The sequence below is a fragment of the Tasmannia lanceolata genome, unplaced genomic scaffold, assembly GCF_043159265.1.
Source record: "Tasmannia lanceolata isolate RefF3 unplaced genomic scaffold, GAP_Taslan_0.1 ptg000048l, whole genome shotgun sequence".
Lineage (NCBI taxonomy): Eukaryota > Viridiplantae > Streptophyta > Magnoliopsida > Canellales > Winteraceae > Tasmannia > Tasmannia lanceolata.
The window spans coordinates 4,127,726-4,151,955 of NW_027518725.1; the positions used below are offsets into that span (position 1 = coordinate 4,127,726).

General features: G+C 40.0%; 1 protein-coding gene across 2 annotated transcripts; it reads left to right on the top strand.

Annotated features, from left to right (window-relative positions):
* The first annotated feature begins 8,902 nt into the window (after window positions 1–8,902).
* On the top strand, window positions 8,903–17,975 carry LOC143864112 (glutelin type-D 1-like). Of its 2 annotated transcripts, none has more exons than XM_077374907.1 (4): window positions 8,903–9,053; window positions 10,276–10,502; window positions 16,244–16,967; window positions 17,646–17,975. In XM_077374907.1, exons 2-4 carry the CDS (start codon window positions 10,307–10,309, stop codon window positions 17,797–17,799), a joined length of 1,074 nt encoding a protein of 357 aa, XP_077231022.1. In that variant the 5' UTR covers window positions 8,903–9,053; window positions 10,276–10,306; the 3' UTR covers window positions 17,800–17,975. The 2 variants fall into 2 exon arrangements, with proteins under 2 accessions (XP_077231022.1, XP_077231023.1); XM_077374908.1 differs by lacking the exon at window positions 8,903–9,053 and adding an exon at window positions 9,091–9,096.
* Window positions 17,976–24,230: the final 6,255 nt, after the last annotated feature.

The following is a 24,230-nucleotide window of genomic DNA, read 5'->3' on the forward strand; positions in this document are numbered from 1 at the left end:
CTTTTGATTGTGGGAAATGAAAAAATGAATAGGAATGTAACAGAGGAAAAATTGTACATGGTTTTAGCCTCTGAAAGAAAGTGATTTCAACAAGTTGTAATGTAACAGAGGAAAAACTCTCTGTTTCATCACAAGAGAGTTGATGTAAAACCTCCATTTTGCTATCTATGAATAGCTCTAGAAAATAAAATGTCTTTAAGAAGACAAAAGAAGAGGATGAAAATCTCACCTGAGAGAAGAATGAGCACAAACCACCTTGTCTGTTTTGATATTTGCACTAGTTTTATACCGACACGTGTCCATATCTCTCCTCGTTGGTGCAGACACAGTAAATCCTCTTGTTTGTTTTGATATTTGCACTAGATTTGTTAGAGGAATCTTTCTCTTGGGCCCATTATAAGTAGGACAAAAATGGTGTTATGATAGTGACCACTCATCTCAAGGGGAGCCAAAGAGACTAATCCCACAGACATATGATCTTGGACTTCATTTAAGAAGGAACTTGATTAGTGGAGAGTGTTTGGGGTTCCACACAAAAAGCAAAGATCTCACAAGGGAAAAAGTGAATGGACTTGGTAGGGGTTACCAGTAGTGGGGGAGACAGATGGGGGCGTAACTTAACCGCGTGAAGCTCACTTAACAAAAGGGAGAGAGTCGACCTAACTTAACCACGTTAAGCTCACTTAACAAAAGGGAGAGAGTCGACCATTTTGGGATTTTTTATTTAACCGTAGATGGTTTGTCGCATGTCAGAGCAGCTACCATGTGAGTGATGACAAAATCTGCTGTAAATTGAGCTTCTGTGTCTGCTTAGTGTAACATGCGACGGACCATCTACGAAATGCCTTCTTTCTGAGATGGTCCCTAACAAATCCCTTCTAAAAAAATTCAGATTTTCAAAGATTTTTTTCAATTATTTAGAAAACTTTGTAACTATGTCACTATGTGCTACGTGTGGTGATCGTCCTATCCAGTCAACGTGGCCCATGTAGCCCTTAGGGAAAAGCCAACAACCACCATCTTTTTAGCATTTTTTCATTTCCCATTATCTGTTGTAATTAAAGTCCACATGGTGGATCAATTTTAAATAATAATCTTTTGGGTTGATTCCTATTCATTTTTTAGCAAAACCTCGACCCGACCTGACCCAAGTTGCACCACTAAACCCTACCAAAGAGACGTCTCTGCTTTTTTTTTTTTACCCCAAAAATAAAAGAGAGGCGTGTTGGGTTAGTAGGGTTTTTAACCCTTATCCTCACAATTAAAGGAGACGTGGGCTTCATGGGAGATGTGGCCACGTCATTCCCCTCCACTTGAAGAGAATTCGACCTCGAGTTCAATGGTGTTGTCTCCATAGCTTCTCAAACTTCAAAAACTTTGGCACCTCGATGCTTTTCTTTTTCCTCGTTGTACTTAGCTTTAGGCTCAATAGGCTTCTTTTGCTTCTTTTTTATGCCGTCTTGTATCACTCTGTTCTTGCATTTAGTAAGGGATTCCTTTACCGCTAAACACGATTGCCCCTCCACTTGAGAAGCTTTGGGGTCCTTCTCATCTGTTACAAGTTGAAGTGCATAACTCTTGTTGTTATGACGAACAACGAAGACATTATCTCTTCCCTTATGAATTGAATCCTTGTCAAATTGCCAAGGCCTCCCCAACAAAAGATGACATGTATCCATATTAATAACATCATAAAGAACTTCATCTTTAAAAGCACCAATTTCAAAAGGAATACGACAACGTTCGGTTACCTTTTTTCGTTACCCTTGGAAATCCAATCGAGCTTGTAGGGAGTAGGGTGTTTCTCTGTCTTTAACTTGAGCTTCTTTACCATGTCATTTGACACATAATTCTCCATACTACCTGATGTAGATCTAGGGAGCGGTAGCGAAAGAGTTTCCACACCAGAAAATTACAGCAGATATACATGATATTTCATGGAGAAAATTCAAGAACAAGCAGAAAAATGACAGGGGATGATATATTTAATGAGAAAGATAAGGAATTTGCTTCATTTCTACTATGAACTTCAGTAGTAGAGTGGAAAGAAAAGAAGAAGACTTACACAATTTCAAGGCTCCCTCTATTCCCCATGAATAATTCCCCAAGAAACTCCAACAAGAACAAGCAAGAACTAAACCCTAAATTCCCTCCCAAAACGTTTCAAAAGCTCATATTCTCCAAAACTACCTAAATCCTACTCCTATGGTCTATTTATAGAGAAAATGAGTTCTAGAACCTTCCACATGACATGTGGCCCACCCCCATGTGGCCCCATGTGATTCTCCAACCACCACTCCACATCATCACCCCCAATCTTTCTCCTTATTACAAATTTAACCTCACTATAAAAAGACCACTCAAACACTCAACATACTTCTACTACAAAGAGAAGACACACTATTAAACTACTAGTAACCCCCAAGTGTTTTGACCGGGACCCAGTCCACATCACTACCTCCATCAATGATGACGTTGCAAATCCTTTCTTTGACCATACACTTGCACATGAAGAGATTGTTAGGTTGCGTGAGCTCCTCTACTTTAGATGTGCACATCACATGATGTATCACCAAGGATTCCCCAGGAGCACAAGTAGTAGGAATGGGATCGTCCGTATTTTCTTCCTCTTCATGCTCTTTTTCATTTTCTTCATGTTCGTCACCAACGACTAGATTTGTAGTACGCCGGCCACCTTGCGAACACTGATTGGATTTGTGACCCATTTGGTTGCACTTGTAGCATATGATCCGTTGCTTGAACTGCGATTCATACGGATCTCGTCATGGAACTTGGGTCGTTGTCGAAGTAGAAGGGCCATCTCCATGTTCTCTTCCTCGTGTTGGTAATGGTTGGATATGTTTATTTATTCCAACATGAGAATCTAAAACCGCCTTCTCTTTCGTCGTCAGAATCGTTGTTTGCGGTGTCTATACCACGGTTTGACTCTCGTAAAAATTCCTCTGAGACGAACGGTTGAACATGGTCTCAACTTGTTCCGCCATCTTTACCACCTCAGACAGTGTCCAAATCGGGTGGAGTGCGATTTGATCATAGATTATCTCATGAAGACCTCCTTTGTAGCGTGCAACTCCTTGTGCCTCGGTTTTTGAATTATCGTTTTGATCTGGACGATAACCAGTAGAACTCTTCTGTATAATCACGGACCGATCTACTACCTTAGTGACAATTTTGGTATTGTTGAAATAGTACCTGATCATAATCAATGGGAAGAAATCTCTCACGAAGGATTTCACGCATCCGTGCCCACATCCGGATTGGTCTCTTTCCCATCCTTGTACGAGAAAGTTGGAGTTGTTCCCACCGTGCGGAAGCTCCTCCTTTAAGCTTGATAGCCACGAGTTTTTATTTTTCTCCTCGGGAGCCTCCATGTAGTCGAAAAATCTCTCGACCACCGCAAGCTAATTAAGAAAATCTTCAATGTCCAGTTGGCCATTAAATTTAGACAAATCCACCTTAATACGATATTCGTGATCACGAGCCGCAGTTTACAGAACATGACCACGTGCATGCCTCAGATGGATGGTGTCTTCGAATTCCTCCTCGCTAGAGTAATCATCGTCGGGAAAATACGTAACTCTTGTGCGGGGACGTTGAATTCGATTTAGAGCTTAAGCATCCCATTGCCGATCACCGTCATCGATTTGGGATTGCTCGCGCTCAATAGGATTCAACCGTATCAATTGTTCTGCTATTTGATTAACGGTAGCTTGTAGAGTGTTGAACATCTCTACCGTCACGGTCGATTGATTTTCTCGTTCTCCGTGGGACGCCATAGAAAGTAGCAAGGCTCTGTTACCACCTGGCATAGCCGGAAGCGCGAAGAACAAGTAGGGGTTGAACGAAGTCGACACCGATCAGATAAACCTTCGAATCTATGAAGGGTGCTCGTCGAATCCACAAAGAGGGAAGCGCGAAGAACAAGTCGGGGTTGAACGAAGTCGACACCGATCGGATAAACCTTCGAATCCACGAAGGGTGCTCGTCGAATCCACGAAGAGCTGCTCTTTGAATCCACAAAGAACGAGATTTCCTTCTACAAAAAGAGAAAACCAAAAATTTATTTCATAAAAAAAAAAAATCAGTTGCGCAAACAAAGCCCTCGCACATAGGCTTTATAGAATGTAAGTTTTTACCCTAAACAAGACTTCCTCCCAACAATTAATCTAATCAAATGGTTGAGATAACAACTAGACTTCTAGCATATGCAAATTAGACTTGACTATCAACACCAAATTTGTAATCAACAAAAGCATAGCAGAGACGTGATATTCTCTAACTCTTAACATGCAACAGAAACTACATTATGACTCCTATAAGATATTGGAAAAATTGTTAGAAAAATGCAAAGTTTTGGTTAAATTGTCAAGTAAGGGTACGTTCTCTTTTTTTGTGAAATAGGGGCTGTCAATGCTTCTAGAAATCCCAAAGGACAAGAATACCCTCCCTTCTCTTTTTCCCTTCACCTTTTTAGCTCACTTCCCTATGCATTTTCACCTACCCTATCACCTTTTCACCCTCTTCTTCGCCAAACGTAAGAAACTCTATGAAACCCCATGGAAGCTCGCCATTGCCAAACGTTCTAAGCTCCATTTCCATTGGCTTTTGATAAAAACCTCCATTGTGAACACCCTCTTCTTCCCCAAACGTGAGATTTCTTCGTGTGCGCCGGTAGGTCCTCTCTTGATTAGGTTAAAGATGTTGTTTTCATGTTGTGTGATTTTTTGGTTTATTCTCATCCTCTCTTGCTTAGGTTTTAGATGACTCTTTTGACCCCTCTCTCTTTCTCTCTCTCAATGGTTCAATGGTTGAATGGTTCAATGGTTGTAAAGTTTTTAAATGGTTCAATGTTTGTAAATCCAATATCAAACCCATTATTAATCTCATTATCAATCCCATTTGGTTGCTCTATGTACACAATCAATTTATACAATTGGAACCATTATGTAGACCTTGGAACCACAATTTAGTAGTTCCAAGAGTGTAAGTAGTGGTTCCAAGAGTGTAAATAGACTTTCATGCACTTTATAAGTGATCATGAGTGTATTAATAGTGGTTAAGGTACTCATACTCAATATGAATATAATAAGAACCATTATGAACACATAAGAACCATTATGAACACATCGGAACCACAATTTATTGGTTCCAAGAGTGTAAATAGTGCTTCAAAGAGTGTAAAGTATGGTTCCAAAAGAGTAAATAGGGGTTCATGCTTTCTAAAAGTGGTTTAATACACTGGGAACCATTATTTACACCTTGGAACCATAATTTAGTAGTTCCAAGAGTGTAAGTTGGTTTGAAGAGTGTAAATAGACATCCATGCACTTTATAAGTGATCATGAGTGTATTGATAGTGGTTAAGGTAGTCATACTCAGTATGTATATAATCGGAACCATTATGAACACCTCGGAACCACAATTTATTGGTTCCAAGAGTGTAAATAGTGCTTCCAAGAGAGTAAATAGGAGGTCATACTTCGTAAAAGTGGTTTAATTAATAGTGGTTCCGAGGTATAAAATGTGGTTCCCAAGTGGTTCCCTAGTATAAAATGTGGTTCCCAAGTGGTTCCGGGGTAGAAATTGTGGTTCCCTAATGGTTTCGAGATATAAAATGTGGTTCCCTAGTGGTTCCGTGGTAGAAAGTGTGGTTCTGTAGTTGTTCCAGGGTATAAAATGTGGTTCCCTAGTGGTTCCGGGGTATAAAATGTGGTTCCCTAGTGGTTCAGGGGTATAAAATGTGGTTCCCTAGTGGTTCCGAGGTATAAAATGTGATTCCCTAGTGGTTCCAGTGTGTAAATGGGGTTCCCTAGTGGTTCCGAGGTATACATGGTGGTTCCATAGTGGTTCCAGGGTATAAAATGTGGTTCCCTAGTGGTTCCGAGGTATAAAATGTGGTTCCCTAGTGTAAAATGTGGTTCCCTAGTATAAAATGTGGTTCCGAAGTGGTTCCGGGGTAGAAATTGTGGTTCCCTAGTGGTTCCGAGGTATAAAATGTGGTTCCCTAGTGGTTCTGTGGTAGAAAATGTGGTTCCGTAGTGGTTTCGGGGTATAAAATGTGGTTCCGTAGTGGTTCTGGGGTATAAAATGTGGTTCCGTAGTGGTTCCGGGGTATAAAATGTGGTTCCCTAGTGGTTCTGGGAAATAAAATGTGGTTAAGGTACTCATACTCAATATGAATATTATAAGAACCATTATGAACACATCGGAACCACAATTTATTGGTTCCAAGAGTGTAAATAGTGCTTCAAAGAGTGTAAAGTATGGTTCCAAAAGAGTAAATAGGGGTTCATGCTTTGTAAAAGTGGTTTAATACACTGGGAACCATTATTTACACCTTGGAACCATAATTTAGTGGTTCCAAGAGTGTAAGTTGGTTTAAAGAGTGTAAATAGACATCCATGCACTTTATAAGTGATCATGAGTGTATTGATAGTGGTTAAGGTAGTCATACTCAGTATGTATATAATCGGAACCATTATGAACACCTCGGAACCACAATTTATTGGTTCCAAGAGTGTAAATAGTGCTTCCAAGAGAGTAAATAGGAGGTCATGCTTCGTAAAATTGGTTTAATTAATAGTGGTTCCGGGGTATAAAATGTGGTTCCCAAGTGGTTCCCTAGTATAAAATGTGGTTCCCAAGTGGTTCCGGGGTAGAAATTGTGGTTCCCTAATGGTTTCGAGATATAAAATGTGGTTTCCTAGTGGTTCCGTGGTAGAAAGTGTGGTTCCGTAGTTGTTCCGGGGTATAAAATGTGGTTCCCTAGTGGTTCCGGGGTATAAAATGTGGTTCCCTAGTGGTTCAGGGGTATAAAATGTGGTTCCCTGGTGGTTCCGAGGTATAAAATGTGATTCCCTAGTGGTTCCGGTGTGTAAATGGGGTTCCCTAGTGGTTCCGAGGTATAAATGGTGGTTCCATAGTGGTTGCAGGGTATAAAATGTGGTTCCCTAGTGGTTCTGAGGTATAAAATGTGGTTCCCTAGTATAAAATGTGGTTCCTAAGTGGTTCCGGGGTAGAAATTGTGGTTCCCTAGTGGTTCCGAGGTATAAAATGTGGTTCCCTAGTGGTTCTGTGGTAGAAAATGTGGTTCCGTAGTGGTTCCGGGGTATAAAATGTGGTTCCGTAGTGGTTCTGGGTAAAATGTGATTCCGTAGTGGTTCCGGGGTATAAAATGTGGCTCCCTAGTGGTTCCGGGAAATAAAATGTGGTTCCCTAGTGGTTCTGGGAAATAAAATGTGGTTCCCTAGTGGTTCCGAGGTATAAAATGTGATTCCTTGGTGGTTCCGGGGTGTAAATGGGGTTCCCTAGTGGTTCCGAGGTATAAATGGTGCTTCCATAGTGGTCCCGGGGTATAAAATGTGGTTCTCGAGTGGTTCCGGGGTATAGAATGTGGATCTGTAGTGGTTCCAAGATATAAAATGTGGTTCCATACTGGTTCCGGGGTATAAAACCCATTATTTTATTGATTGTTGCAAGTTTCTCTTGTAGGTCCGGTGTGTCCTTCGCACCTCCTTTCTTTGCTTGGGAATGGAGTTGTTGGTTTTTTCTACAAAGTGGCATTGATTTTGGGACACTTGTTACTGCACATGATACTTACTCACACGGAATTGGTAGAAATTAAACGCTATTGTAGCCACTATTTGGTCAGAATTGTACATTGATTTTATGTTTACCTCTCTCTCTATCTCTCTCTCTCTATCTCTCTCTTTAATAATATTAAATTGGTTCCAAGAGTGGAAGTTGTGTTCGGGACATTCTAATATCATTGGGGTTCGAAGAGTTAAATTATTGTAGCTTGAATATGTATAAGGTAGGCCCCTCTTTGAAACACAATCAATGCTAATGAAGACCCCATACACCCCCTTCGAATCTAAACACTACCGAAAACTCAGTGGGCCCACATTGTTTGGATCATCCAAAGCGTTCATTTGATGGGCCCTCACATATATAGGGTGTGCCCAAAAAATCAGCTCCATCGGATCATCGTAACCCTTCCATCTGTGGACAACAATGTGTATGTAGCCCTACTCGGAAGTCCGAACGAAGATTCAAATTTTCAAATAGAGTCCAGCACACTGGGCATTGTACTGGATCCATTCGGAAGTCCGAATCCTTGTTTGGAAGTCCGACTCGGAAGGCCGAAAAAAATTTCGGACTTCCGAATGAAGTCCAGTACAATGGCCATTTTACTGGACATTGGTCGGAAGTCCGAGTCGGAAGGAAAAGATGATAGGGTAGGTGAAAATGCATAGGGAAGTGAGCTAAAAAGGTGAAGAGAAAAAGAGGAGGGAGGGTATTCTTGTCCTTTGGGATTTCTAGAAGCACCTGACAATTTCTAGAAGCACCTGACAGCTCTTATTTCACAAAAAAAAAAAAGAGAACGTACCTTGACAGTTTAACCAAAACTTTGCATTTTTCTAACAAATTTTCCTAAGATATTCCTCTTCAATTTAAAATTCTTTTCCCATCCTATCAAAGAGACGTGTTGGGTTAGTAGATTTGTAACCCTTATCCTCACAATTAAAGGAGACGTGGGCTCGAGGGGAGATGTGGCCACGTCACAAAATCTGATTACAGAACATCTACAAGTGGAAATCCAAAACAATGCTACAAAAAATCCTGGGCATCATCGTTAACGCCAAAATAAAGTTGTAATCGTTGAGGAACCACAGTTGAGAATGGTGTTCAGAACGTGGAAAATGCAATGGGCTAGGAAAAGTCTTAGGTGGATTAGTGACAGAACACATGGTTCATATTTTTTTAATCTTTACTATAATGCATTGGGCTACGAAAAGTCTAAGGTGCATTAATGGGAGTCTTCAGAACTCGTGGTTTATTATTATTTTTCAAAATGTGTAGTATGCGCCAAACCATTGGGTGGTCCAAACACGCCCAGAGACTCAGCAAAGTTGATAGGTTGTGCCACCTAATTCAGTTCCTCTTCTTCTCTTTCTCTAACCCCACACGCTTATTTAATGCTCTGAACTCTCATCCCCCTTCTTCCTATCTCACAATTCTACAAAGTTCAGGTTAGGACTCTCTCTCTCTCTCTCTGGTAATGGCATTTATTATGTTGGTTTTTGATGTATTGTTTTTTATAAATGATAGCAAATTTTCATTAAAACCGAAGGGAAGATTGAGGTTATCAAACCCAGAGAAATACAAGAGCATCCATAACAAGTTTTTGATGTATTGTTATAAGGTTTTATATGGTGTAAGCCTTTATAGTGAGTATTTTTCAAAAAAGTACTATACGGCTCACACCTTAGGATGATCCAAACCATCCATTTGATGGGCCACAACACAAATAAGTTGTGACCCAAAAAATTATTTCCATAGGATGATCCTAGCCCTCCGATCTATACAGGAGCTGCAATTATGGAAACCTCTATAGATCGGAGGGTTGGGATCATCCTATGGAAATGATTTTTGAGACACAGCCTATTTTGCATTGTGGCCCATCAAATAGACGGATTGGATCATCCTATGGTGTAAGTCATATAGTACTTTTTAAAAAATACTGCACTATAAAATGGTACGTGCCCACTCTGATCTAAAAAAAGAAAAAGTCGGGTGCGTGGGTGGTGGAGACATTGTTTGGGTGATCCAAACCATTCATTATTTGGGCGATCCAAACCATTCATTATTTGGGCACTGATGTAGATAGGGTGTGTCCAAAAACTCTTATCCATTGGATGATCTAACTCTCTGATGAATGGAGGTTTCTATATTGTACCGTCAATTTTAAACATCCACAACTTGGAGGGTTAGGATCATCCTATGGAGAAGATTTTGGGGCACACCCTATCTACGTTAGGGCCCAATAAATGAATGGTCTGGATCATCTAGACAATGTGGGCGGAGGTTTCTATATTGTACCCTCAATTTTAAACATCCACAAATTGGAGGGCTAGAATCATCCTATGGAGAAGATTTTTGTGGCACACCATATCTACGTTAGGGCCCAATAAATGAATGGTTTGGAGCACCTAGACAATATGGGCCCACTGTATTTTTGGGCTGCACGTGACGGCCGGCCACCATATAAATTCTCAGTTTGTGCAATTATCATAACATGGTGGTGGGAATATCACTAGACTTTATATGTTGTTAGTTTTTGGTACTTTGTCCTAAGCTGATGGGACTACTTAATGCTACGTACCAATCACATAACAAGTAATGTTTTGATTCTATCTTTGCAAAGAAACATGCTTGGTAATTAACCTTTGCATTATAAATACTGTATTCCAGATTCGAACAACATAAGCAACAAAAAGAACCCATGGAAGTAGATCTATCTCCCAAGTCACCCCAGAAACTCTATGGCAGCGACGGTGGATCTTATTATATCTGGTCAAGCACTGATCTTCCAATGCTTAGCGAGGGGAAACTAGGCGCGGCAAAGCTTGTTCTTGAGCAAGGAGGTCTAGCCTTGCCTCATTATGCAGATTCATCTAAAATTGGCTATGTTCTCCAAGGTAATCACCGCTAGTTAAGCTTCTAATGTTCATGTATATAGTACTTCCTTTTGAATTGCTTTACCCATATCTACGACTATCTACTACTATAAGCTGGGAGGAAAAGAAGAGAATTTTTTGATTTTTTTGAAAATTATATGAGAATTACACATCACTTTTTTTGTCTTTTTTTAACAAATGCACCCATTCAACTCACATATTTTCAATCCTACCCCTCCTTTATGCTTTTAACAAAGGCACCCATTAAAACCATATAATTTCAATCTTACCCCCCTCCTTTATGGTTTTTTAATAAAAAATCTACAGGGTGATCTTAGCCATCTGATTTAAGAAGAATTATGGAAACATCTATAGATTGGAGAGCTAGGATCAGCTTATGGAAATGATTTTTGGGGCACAACCTATTTATGTTGTGTTCCATCACATGGACGGTTTGGATCAATCTATGATGTGGTCCGTACAGTTCTTTGTCGGCCCGTGCATCACACGGGGTTTTTACTAGTATATATATATATATATATATATATATATTACATTTGAGTTGAAAATTTATACAGTTGAGATAACGCGAAGTACTCATAAATTGCATTCTTGAGTTGAAAATCTCAAACCCACACAAAGGCTAAATGAATTGAAGACCGCTCTAATATCGATTTATTAAGACGAATTATCTAGCACAACTCATTAGCAAATTATGGTACAAATTAATCTCACGTATTAGACATAGACGGTCAAATCAGAAATTTGGGATGTGCATCCAATGTTTTTTTTTTGAAATGGTAAGTCAACTATATTAAAACAGGGAAGACCGAGAAAGACTCCTAAAAGGATTACAAGGAAATAAAGAAAATAAAAATACAATAACCTCAAGGAGGAAAAAAATCAAAGCTCTCCACCTCTAATCTCTCAACCCCGGATCTAGCCAAAGAATCCGCTTCACAATTTGCAGATCTGCGAACATGGTTGAAAATAATGGATGAGCCTTCTACAAGATCACATATTTCGTCAAAAAATGACCAAAATCTCGAAGGAGGAGCCGCGGTACCACGGAGCCACATAACCACATTTAATGAATCCCCCTCCACTATAGTAGTGTCGATGTGGTCTCTTGCAATTCTTTTAATACCTTGATGTACCGCTCTGACTTCCGCCTCATTTGAGTCAGACACTCCCAATGGCCCCGAATAAGCCCACAAGGTAGCCCCTCTGGAATCCCGATAGATACCACCAATACCCGCCGGACCAGGATTGCCCAAGCTCGAACCATCAAAATTAAATTTCATCCATCCAATGGGTGGAGCTTCCCACTCTTGAACCACCTGTGATTAGTATTCTCTACTAAAACACACCACCCTCCAACCCTCCCATAAGTCATAAGCAGGGACAAAGCGGAACGGAGGCAAGCATTTCGCCCAAGAAATGGTAAGAGTAATGATATTTATGTATAACCGGTAAGGCGATCTATTGGACCCCTAAAATATCCTTGCATTTCGCTCATTCCAAAGGACCCACAATGTAGCAAGGAGACAAATCTTCCACAACATCTTACCCTTTTTCTTCCATGGCACGGACTCCCAACACAAAAAGACATCCGAAATAGATAAAGGAAACACCCAACAGATCCCAAAACTCCCCAAAATGTACCCCCATACTTCTCTAGCAACTTTGGAGTGGATAAAGAGATGGCAAGCCAATTCTCCATCTTCCAAACATAGGGAGCAATGATCCACCAAAAACATACCCCTCTTCCGAAGAAAGTTAATTGTTTGGATCCTATCCCTACACGCCGCCCACCCAAAAAGGCATACCCTAGGAGGACAAGGAAACTTCCACACCATGTCGAAGATAGAGGGCACACCACACGGAACAAGATGGGAATAAAAAAATTTAACGGAAAAGAAGCCGGATGGGTCCCAACTCCAAATTCTTTTATCCGACCCAGACAGTTTGATGTAACAAGATTCAAGCAATTCAATAAAACGAGCTAAAGCTTCCAATTCTCTATCAAAGAAATTCCTTCTGAAAGCCGGCATCCACATCACCCCTCCCTCCACTCGAACAAAACAATCACAAACCATAGCTTCCTTTGAAGCAGCAACAACAAACAACTCCATGAATACCTTCATAAGGGGCTCGGCCGAGCACCAAGCGTCATGCCAAAATCTAATGCGATCACCTGAATAGACTTTAAACAGGATGCCCTTGCTGAAATCATGATATATTTTCAAAATATCTCTCCACACAGTCACTCCCTTCAAGTTGTAAAGATTGTCCGACTCCCAATTTCCAGGTTTTGCTCCATACTTACTACTCATCACTTTCACCCAAAATTGACCTTGCTCCACTCCAAACCTCCACAGTCACTTGCCTAATAAGGCATGATTAAATTCACGAATTCTTCTTATCTCAAGACCTCCATTTTTAAAAGGTATGCAAACCTTCTCCCACTTCACAAGCGGAATACCCTTGTTATCACATGAACCCCCCCCTCCTCCCATAAAAATCTACGTTGAATCTGCTCAATTCTCAAAACCACACTGATTAGGCATTTAAGGAGAGATAAGAAATATATAGGAATGTTAGCCAACACGGCCTTTAACAAAACCAATCTCCCCCCTCTGGATATAAGGTTCCTTTTCCACGTTTCAAGTCTTCTTTCAATTCTCTCCACAATAGGATCCCACAAATGCTTCTTCGGTCTTCCCACACCCAACGGTAAACCCAAATACAAGGACGAGAGAAATTCCACTTTACACCCCACCATCTTAGCAAGCCTGATGGCCCTCTCACTCGGAATATTGATCGCAAACATACATGATTTTTGGAAACTAACCCTCTGGCTAGTTATCAACTCATAGCATCGAATAGTCACTTTCAAATTTAAAATGTACAAATCATTCGGACAACAAAATAACAGAGTGTCATCTGCAAACTGCAAATGAGACACTTCCACCCTATCCCGCCCAACAACAAAACCCCGAAATAACTCCTTGCCGCTTCCAATAGCCATCAATCTACCCAAGGTCTCAGCTACAATAGCAAATAGAAAAGGAGAAAGAGGATCCCCCTGCCTCAACCCTCTAGAAGATTTAAAAAACCCTTGAGGAGAGCCATTGACCAGAATCGAAAACCATGCAGATTCAACACATATTCTAATCCACCCCCTCCACCGGTCTCCAAACCCCATACGCCCCAACAAATAGTCCCAGCACCCCCACTCCACTCGGTCATAAGCTTTTTCCATATCCAGTTTACACACAATACCCCCTTCCCCAGACTTAAAGTAAGAATCTATGGCTTCATTTGCAATAAGAGAACAATCCAAGATTTGTCTCTTAGAAACAAATGCACTTTGACATTCCGAAATCACCGAGGGCATCATCACCACTTTAATCCGGTCAGCAAGAATTTTTGCGAGTGCCTTATAAAGGCAGCCAACCAAACTAATGGGTCTAAAATCAGAGATTTTTACTGCACCATTCACTTTCAGAATCAAAGTGATAAATGTTGCCCCCGTGCTTTTATCCAACACCAATCTGTTATAGAATTCATGAAAGAAATTCATAATGTCCTCCTTGACATACTCCCAACACGATTGAAAAAACGCAATACAAAAACTGTCAGGTCCAGGTGCTTTATCCCTACTCATCATAAACACACATTTTTGAACTTCCTCCTCGTCAAAGGGTCTTTCCAACAAACTCCTCTCCACCATAGATAAACTATTAAAATTCACCTCCTCCGGGATAGGGCGAGCTACGCCTTCCGAAGAATATAGAGAGCGATAGAATTCCAAGATTGCATTGGTGATACCCTCCTTATCCACAATCACTTTCCCATCAATATTAAGAGAAGATAGTCTATTTCTTCTACGACGAGCACTAGCCATAGTATGGAAGTAAGCCGAGTTTTTATCCCCCTCTTTCAACCATTTCACCCTAGATTTTTGCCTCCAAGAGATTTCTTCCTGTAGAAGAATACCTTTATGCTCTTCTTTAATTCGACCCAACTCCTCCATATCCATTACTGAAGCGGTGCCGTTTTCATCATCACCCGATAATTCCTTAATACGGTTTTCCAACCATTTGCGCCTTTCCAACTTTGACACTCTTCTTTCAGCCACCCATTCCTTCAATTTGGACTTTACGAATCTCAGCTTCTTGCCAATCACAATGTCGGCATGCCCATCCACCTTGAAAGACTCCCACCATTCTCCCATCGTCTTCTCCATATTAGGTTCCTTAAGCCACGCAATTTCAAATCTAAAAGGCGGTGGCCCCCACGACTCCAATCTAGGATCAAGCATAAGGGGACAATGATCCGAAACTGAATGAGGGATAATTTTTTGATATACCCCTCGGGGATCAAACTCAACCACCCAGGACAAATAAGGAATCTATCAATACGGCTATGGCTCCCACCTCTAGACCACGTAAAGCTACCACCGGAAAGAGGAAGGTCAATTAGATTATATTTAGCAATAAACTCCGCAAAAGCTAACATGTTTGGGTTGGATCTCCGACAACCTACTCTATCACTAACAAACCGTATTTCATTAAAATCACTACCAATACACCAAGGAAACGACCACTTCTCCCTGACCCTGCAAAGCTCTTCCCACAATATTTTTTTCTCCGCCCGGAGGTTAGGACCATATACCCCCATGAACAACCACATGGAAGAATCATCGAGTCTACGAATAACCATAGACAAAGAAAACCGACCCCTCATCTCTTCAACTTTCAACCATTTTGATTCATCCCAAGCAATCAAAATCCGCCCAGATGCTCCAATGGATTCAATAAAGATGAAGTCCCATTCCGCTCTAGCCCCCAAGCTCCTCACCACATTTCTATCAATAGATTCCAATTTAGTTTCTTGGATACAAAAAAAATCCGGTTTGAACTCCTTCATAAACTCTTTAAATTGCGCCCTCTTTTCCAGAGAACCCGAACCATTTATATTCCAGGATATAATCTTCATGGATCCACCATTTTTATGCTCCTCCTCCCTTTACGCGAAAATTGATTACTAGCCGAAGTAGCCCCGGCCCTCACCCCACTTGACAATATCCCTTCATAATTAATGCCAGATTTCAACCTTTTCAACTCCCTATCCTTTCGACTAAGGATTTCAGAAGAATTCTTCCTCATATCGCAGCAATCATCAATATCCCTTTCCTCCGCATCTCTTATCATACTTCTGAAGTCCCCATCCAAACCCGAATACATTAATCCAAGCTTTCTGCTCATATTCACAGTGATTTGATGGTCTTAAGTATTTGATAGATGAAAATAGTTTCAAAACCCCTCATGTCATCATGGACTCCCCTGAGTTGACCCTCTTTTACCTATGCCGTATTCTTGTAAGTCCGTGTTTTGCCTTACAAAATATCAATAAAAATCCTTTGACTTCCAGAGTAATGACCGGGTCAACGGGGGGCTCAGCTGTCATTCCGAGTCAAGTAGGAATTTCTCTGGCTGCATTTTGAACTGCATCCCTGTTTTTGAAACATTGTGAAAGAGAAACCAGATGGTTACGATCCAATGGAAGCTCACGGTTAGCTGCTTAGGATCATCCCAATGCGCAATTTATTGTGTCATAGAAAATTAAAAAACGGGACAATGATTTCAAAACTAGAAAATTTAACTTAGTCGAAAAAATAGTTATTCTGAGTCGAATCAACCTAGTCAATAAAAACTCAAGTGCATTTCTCAACAGCTTCTTTTCTCTTGTTACAGGTTGCGGGACAGTTGGAGTACTATCACCGGAAGGTCCAAAAGAGAAGGTGGTGGAACTTAAACAAGGTGATGTTATAGCTTTGCACTTGGGAGCGGTCTCATGGTGGTACAACGGCGGAGACTCCGAATTCGTTGTGGTGTTCTTGGGTGACACTTCTAAGGCTCATGTCCCCGGAGTATTCACCTACTTCTTCTTAGCAGGGACTAACGGAATCTTCACCGGGTTCTCACCCGAATTTCTAACTAAGGCCTGGGATCTAGATGAAGAGGAAGTAAACAAGCTCGTAAAAAGCCAAAGTGGTCAGATAATTGTCAAGCTTAAACAAGAGTTACAATTGCCTAAGCCTTGCCTAGCTGATACAGAAGGGTTGGTCTTTAACTTAAACAATAAGCCATTTGATGTGGATGTGAAGAATGGGGGGCGTGTCGTGGTTATTACAAGCAAAAATTTCCCTTTATTACAAGAAATTGGGTTCAGTGCTAATCTTGTTAAGCTTGATCCTAATGCTACATGCTCCCCGGGATTCTCCGCAGAGTCAGGGATTCAGCTGACTTATATTGTTAAAGGGAGTGGGCGTGTAGAGATTGTGGGCATCAATGGTAAGAGGGTTTTCGAGGGGAGGGTGTTGGCGGGGAGTTTATTCGTCGTGCCGAGGTTCTTTGTGGTGTCAAAGATTGCAGATGGTGAAGGAATGGAATGGTTTTCTGTCAACACACATCCACAGTGAGTAATCCTGCCTTTAAAATTAAGGACCTCCTTGGATATCCTCTAAAAATTGGTATAATCTATTTGGGGTTCCACACAAGAGCAAAGATCCCGTGTCGGAAAAGTCAACATATGTGGATGAGCTTATAAGGACTTGGACACCCTCCCCTTATCGGCTAGCGTTTAAGGATGAGTTCTACCTTTGTCCCAACATAATCTTAAATGTGGACAATAGTTATTAAAGGAATGCTAAACTGAAGGGCGTCCTTGCAAAAATAAGATGAAAGCCCCCATTGGTGGAAAGTCACCATAGTGCATTTAATGTTCATTGATTTTTACATGTTATAAATGCACTTTGGGAACTTTCCACCAATGGGGGCACCCTTTCATCAATTTATCCTATTTTTGCAAGAGTGTCCCTTAGTTCAGCATCCCTCTAGTTTATAATGGGGCTGTTAGCAGGGTGGGGTTTATTTTATCCTTGGATGGGCTTGCTGTCCTCTGTTCTCAAAGAGATTAGCCTAGGGTGGTCAATTTCAAGGATTTATTCAAGATAAAAATTATCCAACCAAGAAAGTCAATCCAAGGAACAGCTTATCCAAGGATTTCTATCCCCATAGAGAACAGACCCAATAGTTCTATTTCTATATCCAACTATATATTACTGTTAATTGATTTTTGTTTTCCTTTTATCAGGCCAATCTACAGTCATATGGCTGGGAAGACATCCCTGTTGAAAGCTTTATCTCCACAAGTTGCAGAAGCAGCTTTCAATGTGACTCAAGATCTGGTGAAGCTTGTTCAGACTAAGAACAATAAGCATACCATATTCTTCCCTCCACCCCATTAGAGACAGGCCCCCTTTTGATTTATTGGACGTATTATAAGATGCTTAAACTACCTATAATTCTATTTTACTATTAAGTCAGTATGTGATCGATATTAGCTTTTAATGGTTGTGTTCAAATCAGCATCATTTGTACCCTAAGGATCTTATAATATGAACTTCTTCTATTACCATTTTAATACTTGTTTCTTTTTCCCTTGTTTTGCAGAAGTTATCTTTTGTTTTTGTTTAATTTTTGCTTTGTTTCTCCAGTGTTTTTTTTTTTTTTTTTTGAATGGTAGATAATTTTACTAATAAAAAGAACGGGCGGACCTCCCATAAATCTAGGTTCTTAGCATGCTGAAGAAATGTAATTGTGCATGTATACATAAGAAAGAATATCCACTTTGCGTATGATCTTATATGCAAGTGTCTTTTATTCATCGAGAGTTTAGTTCTTACGTTCCTTGCAAAATTATGTTTCTTTATTGGAGTCTAAAGTCCAATCTGCTAATCATAATTTGCCACTTAATCACAATTCTTGCTTTCTCAGAAATTTTTTTTTGGAGAAAATGCAGAAACACTTGGGTTAGAACCAATAAGACACCCACCTTTTTCTTTCAAAAAACAAACCCAATTGAATTTTTCAGAGACTCTTTGGTTAAGCTCTCTGTTTCTTTTATGATATTACATGTAGGTTTGATATAACATAATCCTTTAACTTTTTCTTTTGGTTGGTTTTATTGCTTGTCCGAGTGATTACATATTCGGCCGTGAAGAAATTGGCTTGGGAAGTTCTCAAACTATTAGCTGAAGAGCTAAAGATAAAACCAAGGAACATTTTTAGTAAGCTTCGGATGGATGAAGAGTGACTGTTTTTAGGCTTAATCACTACCCACCATGTCCAGAGCTCTGAATTGTATTCTAACTGGAATTGGAGAACACAATGACCCACAAATTATTTCAGTTCTGAGGTCAAATGACACCAGCCATCATCTATGCAGGGGATCTTAAATGCAGAGTAACTTTGTAAAAAGTTAGGTTTTCTCTACATTATTTTAACATTGTTTTATATGCAGGAAAATAGTATTTTAAATGGAGTTTTTATATGGTGTCCGACCGTCAAGTACCGGCCACTCTATAATTTCTCTTTTAAATGTTGTTTGGGGATGACATTGGTTTTTTTTTTTTAGGGCAAATGATGAAAAAAATGCAAAGTTTATTCGAAATTCTTAATAAAGGGTAGTAATTTGGAAATTATAAAAAAGGGGTGTGAGGTGAGAGAAAAATCGTATGAAGACAAATATACCCTTAGTTTAGGTTTTAACCTTTTACAGTGTTTTTATTTTATTAGTTTCGTTTTTAACCTTTTACACGGTTTTTTTTTTTTACCTTCGTCTTCTCCGACGAGAGTTCTCACCGCCGGTGGAGAAACGACCTTTGTCACCGTCGTACGTCCGCGTGAATCTCGGTGACGCACCACCTACTCGCCGGAAAGCATCCCCTCTCGCCGGAAATCAGCTCCGTCCACTATTCAAAGGTAATTTTTAAACATTACATCTAGGGTTTTGTTAATTTTGGGTTTTTTTCGTGTTCATCGATTCGCTATTGTCTTACTGTTACATTCATCTCATTACCTAGCTAGTTCTTGGATTTCCGTTTACTTAGAGTAGTTATCTTTTATTGCATTTAAGATTTTGCCTAACAGTTAATTCGACCACCAGCTATTTTTTACTGTTACCTATCATTAGAACCCATAACAATGATTGGTTTTAATAGGTGTTTCCACATTTACTTCTTTTAAATAGATTTAGCACAACTTGAACCCCAAACTTTAACTGGTGGGCATTGTGTCTAAAATCTATTTAAATTGTTGTTAATCGTCACTGCAGGTTAACACTTCCACACATTCGTTAGTATTAGTTGAACTAGTGTTCAAAACTTAATATCCACTATCATCAGCTTTGCAAATTCCAAGTTCAAATTTCCAACTTTCAAATCTAGTTAGCATTTCTTAATGCTCAAGTTCTAATATTATTTGCATACAAACATCATAGCCTTGAACATCATTTAACACTTGTCTTGTTCCCATTATTTAGTCTAGCTTCATAAAGAACAGCTTTCCTTTTGGTTGTGCTGCTATACTTGTTATACCTAGCTATTGACACTGTTCAAGGCTATTGATGTTCCCACACTTGTCTTGTTCCCATTATTTAGTCTTGTTCCCACACGATCAATACCTAGCTATTGATCGTGTGGCGGATTCTTCAAATCCGCCACACGATCTCTTTCTTCAACTTCAACTGAGGCTTTGAAAAAAAAAGTTTGAGGTCCGGTCCTTTCCAAACACTGTAAATGGGAGGTTTTAACTTCAACTTTTTTGAAGCTTCCATTAGAAATGCTTTGAACAAAACTATCACAATAATGGTTTCCATCATGGTGCATCAAACATCATAACCGTTGCCTTTTTGCAACAGCAACGGTATAAAGAAGAAAATTGTTCTTTTCCCAACACTCATCGGGCCAATAAGAGAAAATCGTTCTCTTTCCCGGAACAGAAAAGATGACACTTCTCCTTCCAATCTTGAGAATAAGAGAAGAGTATCGTTCTCTTTCTCACACCATAAATTTTGCACCACCCAATGAAATGAAAATACCACAAATAGATATAGAGAAGAGAGTCGTTCTCTATTGTAACAAAAAAAAAAAACCTTAAACAAAACCTCCTCGTTAAACCTTTAAATGGACCATAATCCTTTCAACCCAAACACTTGAAGGAACATTCAGATCTTGAACAACAGTCAACTTTCACATATGTGTGCTCTTTTGACAATAACTCTTTGTTGGAAATTCCGATTGACGATAACACGCCCTATGCTCTGATACCACTTGTTGGCCCCAATAAACATGGATCGATTATATTGTGTTGAGGTCAAAGTTTATACCCTCAAACCACTACGGAACGACATTTTATACCCTCAAACCACTACGGAACGACATTTTCAACCCTGGAACCACTTCGGGACCACATTTTATACGCTGGAACCACTAGGGAACCACATTTCATACCCCAGAACCACTAGGGAACCACATTTTATACCCCACAACCACTACGGAAGCACATTTTATACCTCAGAACCACATTTTATACCTCCGAACCAGTAGGGAACCACATTTTCTACCCCGGAACCACTACGGAACCACATTTATTACCCCGGGACCACTCGGGAACCACATTTCATACCTCGGAACCACTAGGGAACCACATTTTCTACCCCACAACCACTACGGAACCACATTTTATACCTCCGAAGAATTACGGAACCACATTTTCTACCCCGGAACCACTACGGAACCACATTTTATACCCGGGAACCACTATGGAACCACATTTGATACCCCACAACCACCACGGAACCCCATTTTATACCTCCTAACCACTAGGGAAACACCTTTTATACCCCGGAACCACTACGGAACCACATTTTATACCCCACAACCACTACGGAACCACATTTTATACCTCGTAACCACTACGGAACCATATTTTCTACCTCGCAACCTCTACGGAACCACATTTGATACCTCGGGGTAGAAAATGTGGTTCCAAAGTGGTTCTGAGGTATAAAATGTGGTTCCGTAGAGGTTACGTGGTATAAAATGTGGTTCCATAGTGGTTGTGGGGTATAAAATGTGGTTCCGTAGTGGTTCCGGTGTATAAAATGTGGTTCTGTAGTGGGTAGAAAATAGGCCAAATGATGAAAAAAATGCAAAGTTTTATTGAAATTGTTAATAAAGGGTAGGGATTTGAAAATTATAAAATAAGGGGTGTGAGGTGAGAGAAACTGTGTTTGAAGACAAATATACCCTTTTGTAAGTTAATTTTTCTTACTTTCGTTTTTTATCTTTTACACTGTTTTTTTTTTTACCTCTCTTCTCAGACGAGACTTGTCACCGTCGGTGGAGAAAAGAGACGGTTGGGAGAGGAAGATAAGTAAAATACCCTTCCATCCATTTAACCTCTCGTTCTACCCTCTCACCCTCTCACCCTCTTTTACCCTTTTTCAGTCTTTTTCTCCTTATTTTCACTCGTTTTTTTCACTCGTTCTCTCCCTTTGACCTCGCCGGAAAATACTATTCTTGCCGGGAAGGTTGCATACGCGTCGGAAAGTTTAGGTTGTCGCCGGAAAGTGTAGCTCCTCTTGCCAAAACCCGTACTTCAACTCTCCAAGGTATTTTTTAAACCATTTAATGTAGGGTTTCATTTTTTGGGTTTTCTTCTTTGGGTGTTGGAGATGAAATACTTGGAACCATTATTGAAATTGTATAAAGCTATAATTAGTTCCTGTGTTAGGGTTTGAAAAGGTTTCATTTGATTTCTAGTTTATCCATGGTTTGCAAAGGGTTTCATTTTGTTAGGGTTTCGATGGATTGAAAGAAATCAATTTTAGAAACCAAATTAGGGTTTCATTTAGGGTTCAAAAGGGTTCCATTTGTTTTGAAAGGTGTAACTGTGGTTTGTTAGGATTTGATTCAGGATTTGTAGGTTTTGAAGGGTTTCATTTTGGTAGTGAAGGGTTTTATTTATGTTTGCAAAGGGTTTCATTTGATTTTATTGGGAGAAGGACCGTTATCGATTTTGTTTTGCACTCTTTTGACAGAAGGGAAAGAGGCATAAGCATTTATTTTGGGATTTTTGAGAGTTTCGAACCCTTGAAACCAGTAAGTATGGTTCCAAGGATCCTTGTAAGCAATGATTTTCATTCGAACTGTCTAATAGTGTGTTTGAAGTGGTTCGAAGTCTGAAAATAGTGGTTCCTATTATTCCTTCTGTGGAAATAATTATCTCAATTGTCAATTTTGGTTCAATTGTGGTTGTAACTATTTCTGGTTCGAACCCTCATATTTGTGGTTGCAAGGATTGTTACGTCTTTCTCTTGGATTTTCCTATGGTGAAAAATGGCTACTTGGAGGGAGCCAACCTCCATGAAAGAGTATACTTTTTAAGAGAAGAAAGTTGTATATCTTTCATTCATGAGAGAAGAGTTTAAGTAGAATACAATTCTCCAAATGACAAGTACGACAACTGACTCCACGTACTAGTAACAGGACACCATAACTGACACCACAATGAGTCAAAACAAACTCCATTACATACATGGGTCTGACCCTACAGAAAATAACTAAATAACTGGTACAGATTGTGCACGTAACATTCCCCTCCACTTCAAGCAACCTTGTCCTGAAGGTTTGAATCTGGAAACCTCTTCAATAGATCATGGTAGCGCTCCCATGTTGCATCTTCAACTTCAGCTCCTTGCCATTTCACTACCACTTCAGTCATGGTTCGATTCCCACGGTTCAGAACTCGACGATAGGGATTTATAAGTCAATACAACTTTCCCAGACCTACTTACTTTTAGAAGCATTTACCAAAACTTTCTTGAGAGAGATGTCTTCACTTAATATCAGTTCCAAGATTAGCTTACGCTTCAAGTAAATATAAGAAAAAAAGGAATATTTTCCATCTCAAACTTATGACAACCTATGCAACAATTTAGCACTCTAGCAAATGGAAACTGAAGTAGACAAGAACCATGTCAAAGTTGTTCTATATTACCCCCTCTCAAACTTGTTCTCTATTACCCCCTTCAATTCCATTAAATGTTTAATCCATGCCATAGTTTCAAAACTCCCCCACATCATCATGGACTCACCCAAGTGAACTCTTTTTAACTTGGCTGTGTTCTTGGCCGAGTCCGCGTTTTGTCCTACAAAGTCCATCAAAGCTCCTCTGACTGTCCTGATTTATGTGGGGGAGTCAACCGATTACTCAGTCTCATCAACCAAGTACTCAGCCGCATCAACCAAGTCGACTAGGATTCACTTTCGCTGCATTTTCACCCCATCGGCATTTTGAAAAACTGATCCATACTGAGTTACAGAACAACCTGGTAATCATGGAGCAACTTTGGCTGTATTTTTTCCCTTTTAAGATTCCCTCCTGTTCTTGAATTTCTTTTTGTTGGTTAAGGTAATGCTAGCCTCGAACAAAGTTGATGATTTGAAGTTCTAATTGGCATTGTGATGAATATTTGTTGTCCCTTTTGTTCTTCAACATCTATAATGAAACTTTCATGTAGTTAATGTATTTTTTTTTAAAAAGGGAAAAATACAGATACACCCCTTGTGGTTTGGCCATTTTCCACTTTTAACCCCGTGGTTTGGAAGTTAGCAATGACACCCCCTCAACTTTATGACATTTTTTAGTAGACCCCCGCTGTTGACGGTCCGTTAGTTTAACCTGACGGAATGAGTAAAACTAAACATGGTTAATATATTGAGGACAGAAATACCCTTATCAGTGGTTTGAAGCCATTTCCCACCGCCACCTCCTTCCACCGCCACCTTCGCCATCTCCGGCCACCGCCGTCACCTCCACCACAGACAATGAA